We start from the raw sequence: 17,564 nt of genomic DNA, 5'->3' as shown, positions 1-17,564 counted from the left end.
CAGGCCATGCAGGCAGGGACGGGGCTGGAGGGGTCTCGCACGTGCCTCTGCTGTGTCCTTGCATCAGTGTGTGTTGCGGGGCTGGCCGGCCTTAGACTGTACCCCGGTGGAAACACTGGGTCCCAGAATTGATTAGGTGATGGGAAGAAGGAAGCTCTTGCTTCACACCCATTCCCCTCCCCATCACTGCACCCTCAGAACCCAGGCCCGAGAGGGCAGGTGCAGGGCCCACAAGCAGAGGGGGTGGCAGTGCTGGCAGCTCCCTAGGGATTCCCACCCTCACACCGGAGGCTTCACCATGCCCAGGACACGCCCGGGCCTCCCACGGGCTCAGCAGTGCCCCCCGACCCCTGCCCCAGTCCAGGCTGGAGAGGGTCCTAGGGTGGGCGGGCAGCCCTGCCTGCAGCGCATCCTCAGTGCCTGGTGCTGCTGTGTGTTGTCAGGCCCGGGAGGCTGACAACAGACCTGGAGGAGTGAGAAAGGGCCCACGGTCAGCAGAGGGTGAGGCGGGGAGGAAGACACTGGCCCTACAGACGTCTCAACCGGGCCCACAACACGGCAGCCACAGCAGAGCCGGGCCTGGAGCCACACGATCGCCCAGGGTCAGTCACATGGCACCCTGTGCCCATGGGGGCCAGGGCAGGCTCCCTGCTCTCCCAGCTGGATTCCAATCCCACAGTATTTGCTGCGCACTGGGAACCGGGGCACCGAGGCAATGGGGCCAACGGACGCTCATCAGAGGAGCCTGGGGTCTGAGCACAGCCTATTATGGACTATACTGTGTCCACCCCCACCCCCAAATTCCGGTGTGAAGCTCTAACCCCCAGAGGGACTGTATTTGGAGATGGGGCTCTTAGGAGGTAAATGCTTAAACGAGGTCATAAGGATGGGCTTTAATTTAATAGGATGAATCTAACAGAACACGAAGAGAAGCCAGAGGCCTCTGCACACACGGAGAAGCAGTCCTGTGAAGACACAGTGAGAACGCCGCCGCCTGCAGGCAGGAAGAGGGCCTCGCCTAAAGCAACCCTGTGGGCACCTTGATCTCGGGCGTCCAGCCTCCAGACGGTGAGACGGTGAACGTCTGCTGTCTCAGCCCCCGACCCCCGTCTGTGGCCTCTGTTACAGCGCCTGAACTAACAGTTCTCGGGGGGAACGTCCATCAGCAGGGATGGGTTGTCACGGAGCCAGCCAGTAGGGAAGCCCCTTGGGGCGAGAAAAGGGCAGAGAGGCCCGCCAGGTGGGGAAGGTGGGGTGAGCTGAGAGAAGACAGACGCACAGCCCATCCCGCAGGAAGCAGGGGCCCAGCTGCGCACACGGGCTCCTTCTCTCCGGGAGGGGCTGTAGTGTCGGCGGCTCTGAGAGTGGCCCCCCTGGGGGGAGGCTGAGACCCAGAGAAAGAGGGGCACAGTGGGGCAGCAGCGAGGCGCTGGCTGCGTGAGCAACAGGACACCCAGGGGCCTGTGACAGGTGACCAGCGGGACCTGCGAGTTCCAGGTCAGTGTGAGTGCAGATGGGCTGCAGGCGGTGGGGAGGCCCTGGGTGGAGATGAGGCCTGGCCTGCCCATCCCGAGAAGGACCTGCTCTCCCGTCCGCTTCCCCAGGCCAGGGACTGGCTTTGGCTCCAGGCCTAGTAACCCAAGGAGACATTAGCAACCATTCTCACCTCCAGGTGAGTCTGCAGCTCTGGGCTCAGCGGTGTGAAGTGGGGGTGAGGGGAGCCGCCTGGAGCTAAGCAGGAAGACAGCGCCCAGGCAGCTGCAGGTGTACCCACCACCCAGGGGCTAACGTTCCCGCCCTCCCCAGGCATGAACTTGACCTCCTGTGACCTCTGCAGGTGCACCAGGCACAGGATGCGTGGATAGGTGAGCAGTTGCCCCGGGCCACCTCTCAGAGGCACTCGGGGCTTGGCATCCTGTGGGCACCAGGCGGCGGCAGCCCCAGGGGGCCCAGCACCCGGGACCAGAGCCGGCAGCGCGGCACAGCTCAGCTGAGCTCCGGGTCCGAGGCCGGACAGCCTGCACTCCCTGTCCTGCCAGGATCCCCAGGCCCTTGGAGCTGGGCGGAGGGGCCTCTCCCTCAACACCTGGGGTGGGATCTGCAGGCAGCGGCCAGGAGGGGCCTGGCTCCGGCTCCCCACACCCCCCAGGAGAGTGACAAGAGCCCTAAATCAGAGGAAGATGGGGGGAACAGGAGGGCAGAGGCACAGGCAGGGGGTAAATGCTGCTCCTCCATAAACACCCAGCGGCGAGCGTGAGGGCGGATCCCACCCGACCCAGCACGGGGCTCCGGGCCTGTCCCCAGGGACTACAGGCCCCGTGGGCGGCCAGTGTCAGGAGGCAGGCACCTGGGGGCCGGGCACAGGGTGCCTCCACCCAGCTCCGACCCGGCCACACAGCACGGGAGGCCCTGCGGAGCCCTGGGGCCAGGCCTGCTCTGAATCAGCAGTGATGCTGCGGGGACGCTGCCTGGAGCGTAATAGTGGGGACCAGACAGCCTCCTTCTGCTGCTCCAGGGGCCGCTTGTCAGAACTCAGTCCCCTCCTGTGTCCCAACCGTTCCCAGCTTCAGGTGGGGATGGAAGAGAAAGGCCAGCAAACCCCCGACCTGACCAGGCATCACAGACCCCGCCTGCAGGACCGCAGTCACAGGACGCAGGAGGGGCCCACGTGCGGCGGCTCCAGCCCTGAACGTGAGCTCTAGTGCCCACGCTCGGACACGCACTGGGGTCAGCCCACGTCCAGACCCACTGCCGCTGGTCACTCAGACACGGTGTCCCTAGTCACCTCAAACCTGGACACAGCGTCACCCATGGCGAGGCACAGCGTCCCTGGCTGCCACACGTGGACACAGGGTCACTGCGCACCTTGGCCCATACCTGCTGGCCCCTCCTCACCCAGGGCGGTGTCCTCCGTGGCCTGGCCTCCCCAGAGCGCTCTCCCGCACCCTCTGACCAACTTCGCGTCCACGCCCAGTACAAACTCCTCTCCCTAGGCGGCGCCAGCCCCCTGGCCTTCCACCTTCCGCTTCCCACAGGATGCCCAGGCCAGGGAGGGAGGACCCTGAGCTCTAATTACATGTCCTGGAAAGAAATTCACTCCTGTAATTGGAGTGAAATGAGAGGCTGTGGTTGGAAATGTCCCCTTGGGGAGTCACCTGTCTGAGCTGGGACACGTTTCTCCGCTGTCCCCAAGGAAAGCTCCAGGCTGGGGCTGGGGCTGTGACGGGGGCAGGAACACCCATGGCCTCGGGATTCTGGGGCCCTCTGCCAGCACAGAGAGGCCCCCGGGGTCTGAGGGGACCCTGCTGCTGCCCCTACTCCCAGCTGCCATCAACCTCTCAGGACCGTAGGGTGGGCTGGGGGCTGCTGATGGGACGGGGAGGGCGGAGGTGGTGACGTGGGGACACACCAGCCTCAGACAGGCTGGGGACGCGGGTGCCACACTCGGGGGTGCCGGCGGGTCTCCTGAGGACAGTCAACCAGACCAGTGCTTCCTGCAGCTCCACCCCAGTCCGAGCCCCATGGCCTCCCTGGGGCACTGCTCCCCCCCAGGACCGGCCCCTGCACCCGGAGCCCCCCAGCAGGCCCCGGGGCCTCCCCACATCCTCACCCTCTGCCCCACCCCCAGCTCAGGACACCTCTGCTCAAGGTCCTTCTTAGGGACCTTCCCTGACCCCCGTGAAGGGGAACTTCAGCCCCACCCCGCCCCGGCCTCCTGCTTCACTGCCCTGCATGGCAAGAGCTGTGCGTCGCGTGTCCCCAGGAGACGCAAGCTCCACATCCACTGCCGTGTCCCCAGCAACCAGAGCATTTGACAAATACCTTCCACACGCACGCACGAGTGGATGGACGGCCAGCCAGATGGTCAAGGGGCGGAGGAGGGAAGGCGACTAGAGACGGGGCCGAGGAGAAGGTGAGAGGCCGAGGCGGGGACGGTGCTCCGCACTCACTCTCTCCCCCCGTCGCCCCATCTCACTCCACCTGCTTCGCACTCCAGCCTCAGGTGACAGCCAGCTTCCGGTTCCGTGGAAATGCAGAGTCAGGGGACGGCTCCTGCCCCAGCCCTTCCTGCTCATCCAACAGCCCAGCGTGCACACTCAGCTCACCCTCCGGTTTCCCGCTGTTACAGAGAGATGAGCGTGGACTCGGGGACGCTGGACCCTAGCTTCCCTCATCCACCTAGGACATCACTCCAGCGCTCCAGCCGCATCGCCACTAGCCCCTGCCTCCCGGACCTGGCCCGTCTGCACACAGGCTCCGGCCCCCACCTAATAAAACCGTCTGCCCCTCCCCTCCCTCCTGCCACTGCCCAGTCCTCTGCCGGCTTTGCTGTAAAACTCCCTCAAAGGTGGAAGAGCTGCCCCAGGTGCTCACCACGGACCCTGCCCATTCCCGCAGGGCCTTCCCCTGTAAGCGCTCGGGAGAACCCATCACCTGCACGGCGCCCACCACCGCACTCAGCCATCCATCCTCCCCTTGCTCCTGCCCGAGGAGAGCATGCTCCCCCTTCCTCAACACCGTCCCCACCCACCTCACTGGCCAGTCCCAACGTGTCAACTCTGGGGTCCCGGGGCTCAGTCATGGGCAGCTTCTCCTCCAAACTCCCCATTCCCTGGGGATCCTGTCTGGTCTCAGGCACTAAAGGCCACGGATACACCTGTGTCCTGGTGTTGACACCACCAGCCAAGACCTCTCCCCAAATATCTAGATGGCTCATCCCCTCACATCCTTCAAAAGTCACCTCACTACGGAGTCTTCTCTGACCACCCGACACCGAGCAACAGCCTCCCAGTCCACACTGTGTTCTCCTTAACGCCCTTCCTACATGGGAAGATGAAGCACAGTACCGTCTCATAAGGAGCGGTCTCCACGGCACACCTGCCCCCAGGCACCGTGATGTGGCCATGACCTGCCCTTGCCGACCCTCTGCGCACCGAGAGGACACAGAGCGGGGCGGGGAGACTGGGTCCCCCAGAAACACAGCCCACAGGGCAGGGGCCTGGGGGTCCTGTTCACTGCTGCATCCTCAGCACCGGGCAAAGGCTCACTGAGTCTGAATAAATGAGTGATCAAGGGATGGTGAGTGGGCGGGGCAGTGCCAGGCGAGGGCAGCTCGAGGAGCTGGAAACGCGTGGACAGGATGGAGGGCAGAGGGCGGCAGGCAGGACAGCCCCTCACCTGGCTCCGTGGCCAGGACTGGATGCTGTGCCCCTGCAACGCCAAGAGTGCACCCAGGCACAGTCTACAGGTGAGTATGTGAGGTTAAGAGGCTTCCCTGATGCAGGCAGGGGCCCTCGTTCCATTGGGGCCCTCCCACAACCTGCGTGCCAGCCTCAGAAGTAGAAGGGAGCCCAGCTGGCCTCTGGGGACAAGTCAGCACCAGGGCCTTCCCGGCCAGAGCCCTTCCCCTCCCCACCATGGGCCTCCGGCCCTCTGAGCACCAATTAAGTCAACCCTAATTAAAAACAACAAAGTAGGGAACTTCCCTGGTGGCGCAGTGGCTAAGAATCCACCTGCCAACGCAGGGGACCCTGGTTCGAGCCCTGGTCCGGGAAGATTCCCACATGCCGCGGAGCAACCAAGCCCGTGCACCACAACTACTGAGCCCGGGTGCCACAACTACTGAAGTCCTCGTGCCTAGAGCCCGTGCTCCGCAACAAGAGAAGCCACCGCAATGAGAAGCCCGCGCAGTGCAAGGACGAGTAGCCCCTGCTCGCCGCAACTAGAGAAAGCCCGCGTGCAGCAATGAAGACCCAACGCAGCCAAAAATAAACAAATAAATTAATTAATTTTTTAAAAAGGGACCAAGAAATAATGTCCCCCCCCCCCCGCCATGGCTACCCACAGGGACCTCAGCTCAGGAGGTCTTAGAGTTAGGCATTCTTCCCCGGGTTCCCTGGGGCAAGTACTCACCCCAAAATGGACCAGGGCCTCCCTCCATCATGCACCACACACACATACACGTGCACACGTGCACATACATACAGGTGCACACACATACAGGTGCACACACATGCACAGACGCACATGCACACGCATACATGAGTACACACACAGGTCACGAGTCCCTGGGTGCTGCAACCAGGAACAACAGAGCAGCTCCCGCACGTGACTCTGGGACATAGATCACCCCCCCATCTGGGGGCTCCCCTCCCAACCCAGCGCCACCCCTGGGGTGCAGAGAGAGGGAGCCTGGAAACCATTGGTGCCAACTCCCAGCAAGAGCGGAGATTCCAGGACCCGGATGAGAGACACAGAACAGGCAGAAAGAGAAAGAGACAGAGGAAGAATGAGAGCGAAAAAGCAAAAAGACACAGAGATACAGAGACGTCGAGAGGCAAAGAAATACCGAGATGGCAAAGAAGAGAAAAAGGGTCAGTGAGGCAGAGAAGATTAGAAACGGGCAGACAAAGGCCAAGAGAACAAGACAAGGGGACAGGGAGGGAGGGAAAGAGAGACAGAAACAGGTTGGCGGGGTAGGAGAGGGGCCCATGTGAAGAAAAGGCAGAAGCGAGGAGAGGTAGGAAAGACGAGATGGAGAAACAGACGGACTGAGGTCAGGATCTCCAAGTCCGGGCTGGGGGCAGAGTTAAGGTCTCAGGACCCTTGGGGTCCCCCTGCTGGGGCTCCCAGGAAAGTGAGCCCATCCTATTCTCTCTTGTGCCCCGGAGAGTGTGGTCAATGGCAAGAGAGAGCAGCCAGCCTTGGAGGTCTCTCTTAGCCCTCACAGGAGGACGGGGCTCCCTGGACCTGGAATCAGGACATGCTTGTTGGAAGACCCAGGGGTCCTGCCTCCCCGGCTTGCTCACAGCAGTCCAAACACTCAGCACCACGGACAGCACCCCCAGAGGCAGGCTCCCACCGTCCCGCCCAGCTCCCAGCTGGCCCAAGCGCAGAGCACCCTAGCTTCAATAGCCCATTAATTCAGCAGATGCTCCCTGACCCTCCTGGGGGCCCTCCGAGAGCTAGGCTCTGGGGACACCCTGAAAAATAAGACACTGTTCTTATCCTCAGGGACTCACATCTAGAGGGAGAGGGAGGTAAACAGCCAGCGACCCTCCTTGACAGCCCACGCAGTGCCCACTGGGCTGCGGGAGCACCCTGCCCTCCGAGGGGCCACACCCACCACCAGATCCCCACCAGCAACATCGGTGGGACCTCAGAGGGCTTTCCGTAAAAGCCCCTGCTGCCACCGCCACCGAGGGCAGCAGGCGGGTGTGGACGGCGCACACCGTGCCACAGAACCGCACGGCTCCCAGCAGAAGGCTCCCCACTCCCTTCCCTACTCGGTCATAGGAAAAATGAAAGGAAAACAGCAAGTTTCCCAGAAAGCTTATTATATCCGATTTCAGTGGCACCCATCCCATCAGAGCCGGTGACAGGCTGGTGCAAAGACAGAAAGGGAAGCTGAGGCACAAGGCTCACTGGCCCCTCCGTCACCTCCAGGGAGAGACCCTCTGAAGGCGAGGCCACCTCGACTCTGGCCCATGTCGGGCATGCTGCAGGCACCTCTGGGGCCAGGCCACCGGCAGCTCGAGCAGACAGCGGGGCAGGCCCCCCAGGACAGGGTGGGTGAGGGGGACTCATGCGGGAGCCCAGAGGCCATTTAGCGAAGTCTGTTTGTCCTCACATGCAGCACAGGACAGAGACCTGGCCACAGCCTCCTGTCCCTTGGAAGGAGTGTTCTGGGCCACAGTGGGGCTCCGAGCCTCCCTGGGACCACAAGGTCCCAGAAAGCACGGCTGCAGTCCGCCGGGGCGGGGCCTCTGGGACCTGGGCTGTGCAAACAGGTCCTGTGGAGTGAACACCCAGGCGCTCAGCCCCAACCCCAGCCCAGAGCCGGAGCAACAGCAGCTCAGCCCCAGCCTCAGCCTCTACTGGCCAGAGGAGCAGGGCAGAGGCCTGAATACCCATCAGGCCGACGGAAACACCCTGGCCCGAAGGCTGGGGCCTCCATGACGAGGAGCAGGGCATTCCGCCTGCTCTCAAAGCAGCCCAGCCCACGGCGACTTTCTGGATCTCCTGGGTTGTTTGGAAACCACAAGCTGGCACTTGTCAGGGTCCGTCTGAGAAGGAAAGTGGGCGGCAGGACACACTGATTAAACTCCTTCCTGGAACCAGACACTGTGGCAACACGCCGGCGCAGCCTCAGCTGAGCACAGCTCCAGGAAGCCGTGTCCGAGAACCCTTCAGGCAGGAGACTCAGATGCACAAACGTGCCCCCCAGATCACGGGGCGACAGAGGCAAGGTTGGAGCCCAGGATTTACAGAATAAGGCCCAGAGCCCTCCCCTGCCCTGGTGACCTGCCCACGGCACCAGCAGCTCTGTAAGCAAGCTTCACCCGAGGACAGAGCACCGTCGACAGCCCCTCAGCCAAGATCACAGCCCAGGCGCCTCCTGGGGAGAAACAATGCCCATCCCACCAGCACCCACCCCGTGAGGACCACCACGAAGCCGGGGCCTCCAGCGTGCCCAAGCCCGCCCCTCGCAGAGGGCAGCCCGGGCCCAGCACCCACCCCGTGAGGACCACCACGAAGTCCATGACGTTCCAGCCATTCCGCAGGTAGGAGCCCTTGTGCAGGACGAAGCCCAGCGCAACGATCTTCATCCCGGCCTCGAGGCAGAAGATGCCGATGAAGTACGGCTCCGTGTCGTCCTGAGGAGAAGCGCAGAGCAAGGTCACCCCCGCCGGGGGTGTGGCAGGCGAGGAAACCCCCCACCCCCCACAGACTCGGCTCTTCCGTCACGGGCCTGTTTGCCCTCTGCCTAGCTCCCCTACCAGGGCAGGTGGCCCTTTCCCCGTGGCCAGCAACACCCGATCACAATAGCAAGGGGGGGCTCCCACCCCCGGAAGCCCTGCAGCAGGGGAAGCAATAAGAAAATTGGGGGGGGGTTCCCACAATCACTAGGACAATCCTCGTTGTAACACTCCACATGCATTAAGCACCATTATCAATCCCATCCTAGAGGAAACTGAGGCACAGAGAGGTCAGGAACGGGGCCGGAGACTCACAGCTTGCTAGAGGCAGAGACAAATCCTAACCCAGAGGTGACTTGGGTCTGATCCTGAGCTCGAACCGCTACAGGGACAACGGCCCAACTCCCTAGAGGACAGCCCAGGACCCACGCATTCCTTCAACACACACCTTCTGGATAATCAAAACATACACATCTTGGTGGGAGCGAGCATGGCCGCGCCTCAGGGAGCCTCTGGAGGGTGAGGCATCCAGCTGGGCGAAAAGGAAAGGAATTCCAGGCGGAGGGAACAGTGTGAGAAAAGACTGGGGATGAGAGAGGGCAGGGCCGACACGGGCCGGGCCGACACGGGCCGGGCCCTGGTGGCGAGCACAGTGGGGATGAGCTGCATGGACTCAGGGAGAAGACACACAGGCGGCGTGGAGAGTGACCAGGGGCATCACACACTTGGGAAGGGTGGCAGACAGAGCCTCTGTGCAGGTGACCCCACAAGCTGGACAACGGGGACACAGGGGGAGGGTCAGCATGGGAAACAGCCTGAGTGCAGACCACAGACACAGGAGTGGACAAAGGGGCAGCGGGAAGGTCCTGCCCCCAGGACTATGGGAGCCACAGGAGGACTTGTCCTCCGAAGGCTGCTCCGCCAGGGAGGGGTCGAGCCTCCGGGGCCAGGGACCAGCCTCCCGGGGCTGCAGGGGAGGGGAGGGGAGGGCCAGACTGGTTCCCTGTGGGTGTTGCCAGCTCCCACTCAGGACCAGCGGCCTGAGCCTTCCTCCCCAGAGAAGCCTGGCCCCCCCAGGGCTCTCCCATCTGACCTGGGGAACCCTCAGCCTGGCGTCCACGGTGGCCCAGTTCTCCTGTCCTACCACCCTGATGCTGACTCACGAAGGATCATTCCCTGGAGGCTTCTGGTCTGGTTTAGTTGGAGGGTCCCCTCTCTCCGAGAGAAGAGGCTGCTGACCACCTGCCCTGGGTTAACAGCTGGGCCCCAGCAAACAGATGTTCACAGAAGAAGAGTAAGCCAGCGCCAGGAGACGGGGCGGGGCCCCTCCCCAGACCCCTTCCCAGACCTTCCCTCACAGCTCTTCCCCCAGCCCAATCCTTGATCACACTTGGCTGAGGGCTGGCTCAGGGCAGGGGTGAGACTGCAAACCCAGGGCTCCAGCTGAAGGCCACTCAGGAAGTTGATGGGTGTGTGGGAAGCGGAGCCCCCAGAGACAGGGAGCTGTGGAGGCCCCACCCCAGGCCAGGCCGCCCCTGTGCCACACGGCCCCCTCCCAGCCTCTGGCAGCAGCAGCAGCCTCCAGACCTGAGCCCTGGGGCCGCAGGGTGCCTGCTCTCCAGGCCCGCTGTGTTCGGCCTCCCATCCATCTCAGCAGCCTCCAAGGGGGCACATTCTGCTTACTCTCCCAACAGCTCAGCCCCCAACTCCTACAAGTGTACCGAACCCCATCACCACAAAGCAAACCCTCCTTCACCTGTGAGGCAGGAGCTCAGACGTGGCTGGACACACGGCTGGCCCACTCAGGCCTGCTGCCAGAGCCTGGCCTCCCTGCCCCCCCCCCCCGCACCCACCCCTCCCCCGGCCTGCTTCCCTCTGGCCCCACCCCTACTGGACTCCCTTAGGGATGTGACCACGCCTTGCCTGGAGTTCAAGGCCTACGCAGAGCGCTGAACAGGCCCTATTTCATCAACGCTTTTCTCCACTGAAGTTAGGGAAGGAGTTTGGACAGAAGTGGTCACTTGCCAGGGTGTGGAGAAGAGGCATCGGCCTCTGGCCGCCCGCGCCCCCAGAAGTGTCTCCTCCTCGGGACCTCAGGACCTCCAGCGGCTCTCCAGCCAGGCCCCAGGCTCCCTCTCCAATCCCCGCAGCTACTCTTCCTTCTCTCTGCTCTGAAGCTCAGTCTCTCAGGCCCCTGGGAGCCCACACCGAGCCCAGGCAAAGGGGCCAGGGCAGAAGGGGTGGCTGGGGCTAGGGGACATAACCTCACCCTTGAAATGGGGCTCACCTCCTCAAGCAGCACCCTTCCCTCTGCCCCAGCACCTCCAGACACCCTGACCTGGCATCCTGGCTCCTGTGGGTTCTGTACTCCAAAAGGGGAAACCACAGGGGTCTGGGGAGCTCCGGGCAAGAGTGGGTGGAAGCGATATTCGGGACGTTTGGGAAGAAAGGCTGGGAAGGAGTGCTTCCCACGGGAAGTGGCGGGGCCACAGGGAAGGGATTCCAAGCAGAGCCAGGGAAGACAGCTCTGAAGGAGAGTCTGACGGTCCCGAGACCAAGGGCTGCACCCCGGGGGCCGAAGACTATCACAGCCCTGCAGGGAAGGGTGGGCAGCTAGCCCCCCCCCCGACTCACAGAGTCTGACCCTCCTTAACCTGGGCCATTATGAACGCCCTTCCCACACCCCAGCTTTAGCTCTTAGTTTCTTAGTCTGTGTGGACTGGACAGGTGTAGGGGTGGCGATGGCACACTGGGCAGAGCAGCTGCGGGCTAAAATGGCCCCTCTCAAGCCACCCTTCCCCAGCAGGGGCTGAGCTGGCTATCCCACTCTCCTGGCCCTTCAGGGAAGTGCCAGCTGCCCCCACTGAAAGAGGGGGAGCTGCCCAAACTACCCTGCCCGAGGAAGCTGCGCCCAATCACGGATCCTTAGAGGGTCGTGGAATCAGACAAGCTGCCGCCACCCCACGCCCCGCCCTCAGGCCGGCCGCCACCGCACTCACCAGCCGCTCAGACATGGGCGTCTTGTCTCCGTCGGGGAGGTGCTGCTCCAGTGCCAGCACGATACAGTTGGCGATGATGGTGGCCAGAATCATGTACTCAAACGGAGTGCGTGGGTTAAGGACTGGCCGGGAGGCGCCAAAGAGGAGAGGCGAGGAGGCCAAGGCCGACAGCGCGCAGTGCAGCAGCCGGGGCCAGGCCGCCTCCGGAGGGGCTGAGAATGACCGGGTCCGGAGTCCACCCCGCCCTTCCCGCCCTCATCCTCGGGGCCGCCGCGAGGGACGCCTCCGCAGTCGCGGCCACCAGCCCCTCAGCACGTCCCCGCGGCCGTCAGCACCGCGGACAGCGTCTCCGCCGCGGCTCCGCCCGGCTCCCGCGCCCCGAGGGAGGGGGCTGTGGGCCCCCAGCGCGCGGCTGGAGGAAGGACCCCGCGCAGGCGCACACTCCCCCCTAAAGACACACGCAGCCACATGTACCTACACAGGCACGTGAGCATACATGTACCGAGAGTCCCGAACGCACGCACGCGCAGCACCAGGTTCATGCTATGCCCGCACACACGCAGGCACCTGCAGCCAGGCGCGCGCACCGGCTCGCGTCCCCCGGGTGCTCACACCTACACAGACACCGATTCGCCCTCGGGTGCCCTCCAGGCTGGCCGCGCGCTCTGCGCCCGGACCGTGGAAGCGAAGGGACGAGCCCAGGGGCAGGGGGCTCCGCCCAGCGTCCACCCCGCTCCCGCGGCCGCTGCCACCACGACCACACACACACACACACAAACACACACACAGAAACACACAAACACGCACGCACACGCTGCGCGCGGAGGGGGCCCGGAATCCGCCCCGCCCCCTCCTCGCCGAGCCGACCCGATGCACCTCTCCCCAGGGCGCACCCTCCTCCAGCCCCGGGAAATATGGCCACTGGGCGCCGCACGCGACCGGCCCCCGCCCCGGGGCCCCGCGCCCAGGCCGCCCCTCCCAGACCCGGCGAGGCGCGGACGCCCGACGCCGCACCCGTGGCCGTCCCCGCGACCTCGGGCGGCCCCCGGTCCCCGCCCGGCCCGGCCCCCGGCAGGATATGGCCACTCGGTGATGCGCTTGGCGTATTTGCGGACGACGTTGTCTTCACTGAAAACGAAGAGCGAGCGGTTGACGGTGAAACAGTTCTGCTTGACCGGGATGGGGTTGTACAGCGCCATGGTCCGCGCGCGCTGGGCGATCGACTGCTTGTAGAGGACCCGCTGGCCCGGCTGCAGACCCCCAGGGCCCGGGCCGCCCGCCCCGCCGGCCCCGCCGCCCCGGGCCCGCTCCCCGCCGCCGGCGCCCCCATAGCGGCCGCCCAGCTCGTCCCCGAAACGGACCATGGCTCCCGGGCGCTGCGCGCATCCCCCGGCCCGGCGGCCCCGCGGAGATGGGAGGGCGCGGGGCGCGCCTGGCGCTCGTAGTGGAGCAGCCGCGGAGCCGCCGGACCCACAAGGGACCTCGCCCGGCCGACCGCCGCCGCACCCGACACTGCCGCCCGCACCACGCCCTATAAGGGGCCGGTCACGTGGCAGCGCCCGACCAATCCGAGCCCGCCCCGCCCCCAGCTGGCCACCCCCGCCCTGTCCCCCTGCCGGGTCCGGCAGCCGGCCCTGGGGGCTGCGCCTCGGCCCTCAGGTCCTCCTGGGCTGCGCCCGGGCTGGGCGGCAGCGGTGCGCGTGCGCCCTCCCGCCTCACGCCCGGCCGGCCGCTGGCCAGATGCTGAACTGGGAGGCTCAGGCCAGGAGCTGGGCGGGGCTGGGAGTCCTCGACGGCTTGCTGAGCGGCACAAACGAACCCTTCCTTCCCCCCAGGAGGCATCACCAGCTGCGAGACGCTGTAGCCCAAAGGGGGGAGGGGGAGGCCCCTAGTTCCCCACGTTTCTTCCCAGCGGCCACATCGCCTACTCCCCTCCCCCTCGCTGCGGACACCGGCCTCTTCCAAGAAGATGTTGGCTCCTGGCCCTCTCCTGCCATCCTTTCGGGGTCTTCGACATCAGTATAGAGGATGCTTTCAACTCCCTGGTCTTGGGTTTTCAGGATGCACAGCTCTGTCCTGGGGCCCCTCCACCCTCAATCGTATCCTGGACTTTGCCATCACCACACACCGAATCAGCTCCAAAACCTCAATTCAGAGATTCCTGCGTTCCACCATTCCTTCAATAAAAATTTAAAGAGAGCCTGTTGTATGCTATTCATCCAGCCAGCCAACCAGCCTCTCCACTAAGCTCCTATTAGGTGCCAGGCGCTAGGCTCCCAGCTCTGCCTTCACGGAGAAGACATCCTCATACAAGGAACGGCAATGTTCACACTGGGCTTACTTTGCGCCAGGCACTGTTCTACTCGATTCACACATGATTTGCTCATCTGGTCCTCACAACGTTCAAACAAGAAGCCTTTCCTGAGTCAGTGGCAGAGGAGGTAAGGCGAGTGTCCCTTCCACCAACACGCGGACAGCAAATCAATACTGCCGGCAGCACCAGGTAGCAGCGCTGTGAAAACAGAACAAGGAGATAAGGATGCCGGGGCGGGGGGGGGGGGGGGGAGCGGCTTTTCTACCACCCAATCAGGGAAGACAACTTTCAGGAAATGATCCTTGAGTGGACCTGAATGTTGTAGAGTGAGACAGGACACTGAGTGCAGAGACCCTTGGGTGGCCATGCAGGCCAAGATCTGGGCTCCAGCTTCTGTCTTCAGTGTGATGGGAAGTCAGAGCAGAGTTCTGAGCAGACAGGTGGTCATCTGACTCCTGTTCCAAAAGGATCCCTCTGGCTGCTGGGGAACAGATTGCAGGGGTACAGTGTGTGCATCACCTAGGATGTATTCAGAGGTAAGCAACCCAATTCCCAGGTGTCGGTGACTATACAATAGTTTTATCCTCACTTACTAAGTCATAAAGTATGCCATTTCAGGAACACAGACTCTTCCTATCCCTCTTCCCTCCTATGGTCACCACCTGCACGTTTTGTCCTCATGCTTGTCGCCTCACGGCCCAAGGTGGCTGCCATAGCATGAGACATCATGTCTTTACACCACCATCTCAGATAGGAAGGAACAGGCAGGTGTAAAAAGGACATCTATTTTTTAAATTTTATTTTATTGAAGTATAGTTGATTTACAATGTATTAGTTTCTGCTATAGAGAAAAGTGGCTCATTTATACATATATATATATATATATATATATAATAGTTTGCACCTGCTAATCCCAAACTCCTAGTCCATCCCTCCCCCAACCCCCTCCCCCTTGGCAACCACAAGTCTATTCTCTTTGTCTGTGAGTTTGTTTCTGTTTCATAGGTAAGGTCATTTGTGTCATATCTTAGATTCCACATATAAGTGATATTATATGATATTTGTCTTTCTCTGTCTGACTTACCTCACTTAGTATGATAATCTCTAGGTCCATCCATGTTGCTGCAAGCGGCACTATTTTATTCTTTTGTATGACAGAGTAGTATTCCATTGTATATATGTACCACATCTTCTTTATCCATTCATCTGTGGATGGACATCTAGGTTGTGTCCATGTCTTGGCTATTGTAAATAATGCTGCTATGGACATAGGGGTGCATGTCTCTTTTCTAATTATGGTCTTCTCTGGATATATGCCCAGGAGTGGGACTGCTGGCAGTCCCACTGCTGAATGGCAACTCTATTCTCAGGTTTTTGAGGAAGCTCCATACTGTTGTTCTCCATAGTGGCTGCACCAATTTACATTCCCACCAACAGTGTAGAAGGGTCCCTTTTCTCCACACCCTCTCCAGCATTTGTTATTTGTGGACTTTTTAATCATGGCCATTCTGACCAGTGTGAGGTGGTATCTCATTGTAGTTTTGATTTGTATTTCTCTAATAATTAGCAATGCTGAGCATCTCTTCATGTGCCTATTGGCCATCTGTAAGGACATCCATTAAAAAAAAATAAACATACAACATCGTTTTATAACAAAGGAAAGGTTTCTCAGAGGCTCCCCAGCAAATTTCTCTTTAAACTCCACTGGGCAGACCTGGGCCATGTACCACTCCTGGCTTCATGAGGATGGGGAAGTGAATGTATGGCAAAGAGGAGTAGGACTGCCGTCGTCCACGGAGGTGGGCAAACAGTAGCTCCAAACAAAATCAGGGCTCACTCAGCTGGGGGTGGAAGGGAAGGCTGCAGGGGAGGCTGCCGACAGGCCTGTCACAGAGAGAAACGGGGAGGCCAGTTAGGAGATTTTAACAGAAGCCCAAGAGGGAGGTGGTGCGGTTTGGACCAGGGCACGACGCACAGGGGCCCTATTGTAGAGCTGAGTGAAGCACTGATGTGTCCGCTGTGAGATGTGAAAGAGGAAATGGAGGCTCTTAGTTTTTTACCTAAGCAACTGTGGACTGATGCTCCTTACTGAGACAGGAGATGAGGGAAGAGCTTGTTGGTCACAGGATTCTGCATTTAACATAGAAGTGGAGATGTTGAGTAGGCAGTTGGATATCACAAGGGAAGCTCAGAGGAGAGGTCACAGCTGAAGACGTGAATCTGGAAGCTGTGTGAATACTTCCTGTCTGACCGTCCCACCCTCTCCACCCTGCCCACCTTGTGCCGTGTGCGGACCCGTTACCGAACCAAACTTGGGTCTGCCTGGCTGCACACAGTAAAGTCAATCTATTGACACTGGGTTGTGGTGAAGGAAAGTGCGGCATTTATTCCAAGGCATCCAACATGGGGCCAAGCAAGGAGAGTGGGCAGCTTATGCTCAAAAGGCCCAAACTCCCCAAAGGCTTTCTGGGAAGGGGTTTTAAACGCAAGGCAAAGGGAGAGGGTGGCGGGTGCGTGATCAGTTTGTCCTTCTGATGGGTTGGTGGTGAGGTAACCAGATGGTATTTTGAGAATCAGCACCATAACCCTTCTGGTTCCAGTGGATCTGGGGTCTTTGTGCTGGTGGGCAGCATGCAGTTAGCCTCTCCCACCTGGTGGGGGTTTTAGTAGCTGCAAAACAGCCCAAGGGTATGGCTCAGGATGTTATCTATAGCCCTTGAGGAGAAACTAAGGTCCTGGACTTTGTTCTATGATTAAGCTATTATTGTCTGTTTTCCTTTGTTTCTGCATTTTCTCACTTCTCTGATTACATTTGCTCTTTGGATATGGGAAAGGCCTAGGAGGCTAAAGCTTTTCTACAAACAAGAGGCGGGAGACACAGGGTGGTCTGTCCCTGGGAAAGCCCGCAGGGTCCTGCCCAGTTACATGTAGACCACACAGCTCATTCCCTCGACCTCTGGCTCCCACTTCTGCTGGGCCAACGGTGAGCACGTGGAGGGAGGAAAGACTGAAGTCAGGGTCTTCATCCCCCAGCCCCTCCCACTGACCACCTGGGGTGGGCTGTAAGCCCTAAATGAAGGTCCCAGCTCCTGTCAGTCGCCCTCTCCACCCTCCTTTTTCTCCTTCCAGGTCCAGGGTTCTGTCCCCTCCCCTTGTTTCTGCAATGTCCTCTCCCTTGAGGTTTCACTGCACCCTGCACAATTCATGGTAGATAGTCCCTTCAAACGTGCCAGACCCCCGCCTGAAGCAGCAGTCATCATCACTGAGGGAGTAAGTGTAGACAGAGAGAAGAGGCCCCTGGGGTGCTCGGCAAGGCCGAGTAGATGACAGGGAGACAGAGGAGCGGCCTGAGCCCTCAGAGGGGAGGACAGCAGCATCCAGTGCTCCAGGGCCACGGGAGGGGCGTGTGTCCAGAGAGAAGTCAGTCATCTGCCAAACGCTGTGGAGAGATCCAGAGAGATAAGGACCAACATTCAATCACTGGCATGAAAGACAGACGTGCCTGTTCCCTTGAGAAAAGCAGTTTCCATAGAGGAGTGGGAAACAGGCTGA

General features: G+C 61.3%; 1 protein-coding gene across 4 annotated transcripts in view; it reads right to left on the bottom strand.

Moving 5' to 3' along the window:
- Positions 1 to 13,062, bottom strand: part of CACNA1B (calcium voltage-gated channel subunit alpha1 B) — a 191,510-nt gene extending 178,448 nt beyond the window's left edge. For all 4 annotated transcript variants that reach the window (XM_089914093.1, XM_089914095.1, XM_089914094.1 and 1 more), the window contains exons 1-3: positions 12,779 to 13,062; positions 11,699 to 11,804; positions 8,518 to 8,657 (exon numbers count right to left, since the gene is read on the bottom strand). In XM_089914093.1, coding sequence (XP_089770219.1) covers positions 8,518 to 8,657; positions 11,699 to 11,804; positions 12,779 to 13,062 — 530 coding nt within the window. The remainder of the gene's footprint in view (positions 1 to 8,517; positions 8,658 to 11,698; positions 11,805 to 12,778) is intronic.
- Between the last annotated feature and the right edge of the window lie 4,502 nt (positions 13,063 to 17,564).

The sequence above is a fragment of the Delphinapterus leucas genome, chromosome 6 (genome assembly GCF_059928025.1).
Source record: "Delphinapterus leucas isolate spDelLeu-1000000601 "Yukka" chromosome 6, BTC_Dleu_Yukka2, whole genome shotgun sequence".
Classification (NCBI taxonomy): domain Eukaryota; kingdom Metazoa; phylum Chordata; class Mammalia; order Artiodactyla; family Monodontidae; genus Delphinapterus; species Delphinapterus leucas.
The sequence above is the reverse complement of the archived record's forward strand: the minus strand, read 5'-3'. Positions and strand labels throughout refer to the sequence as shown.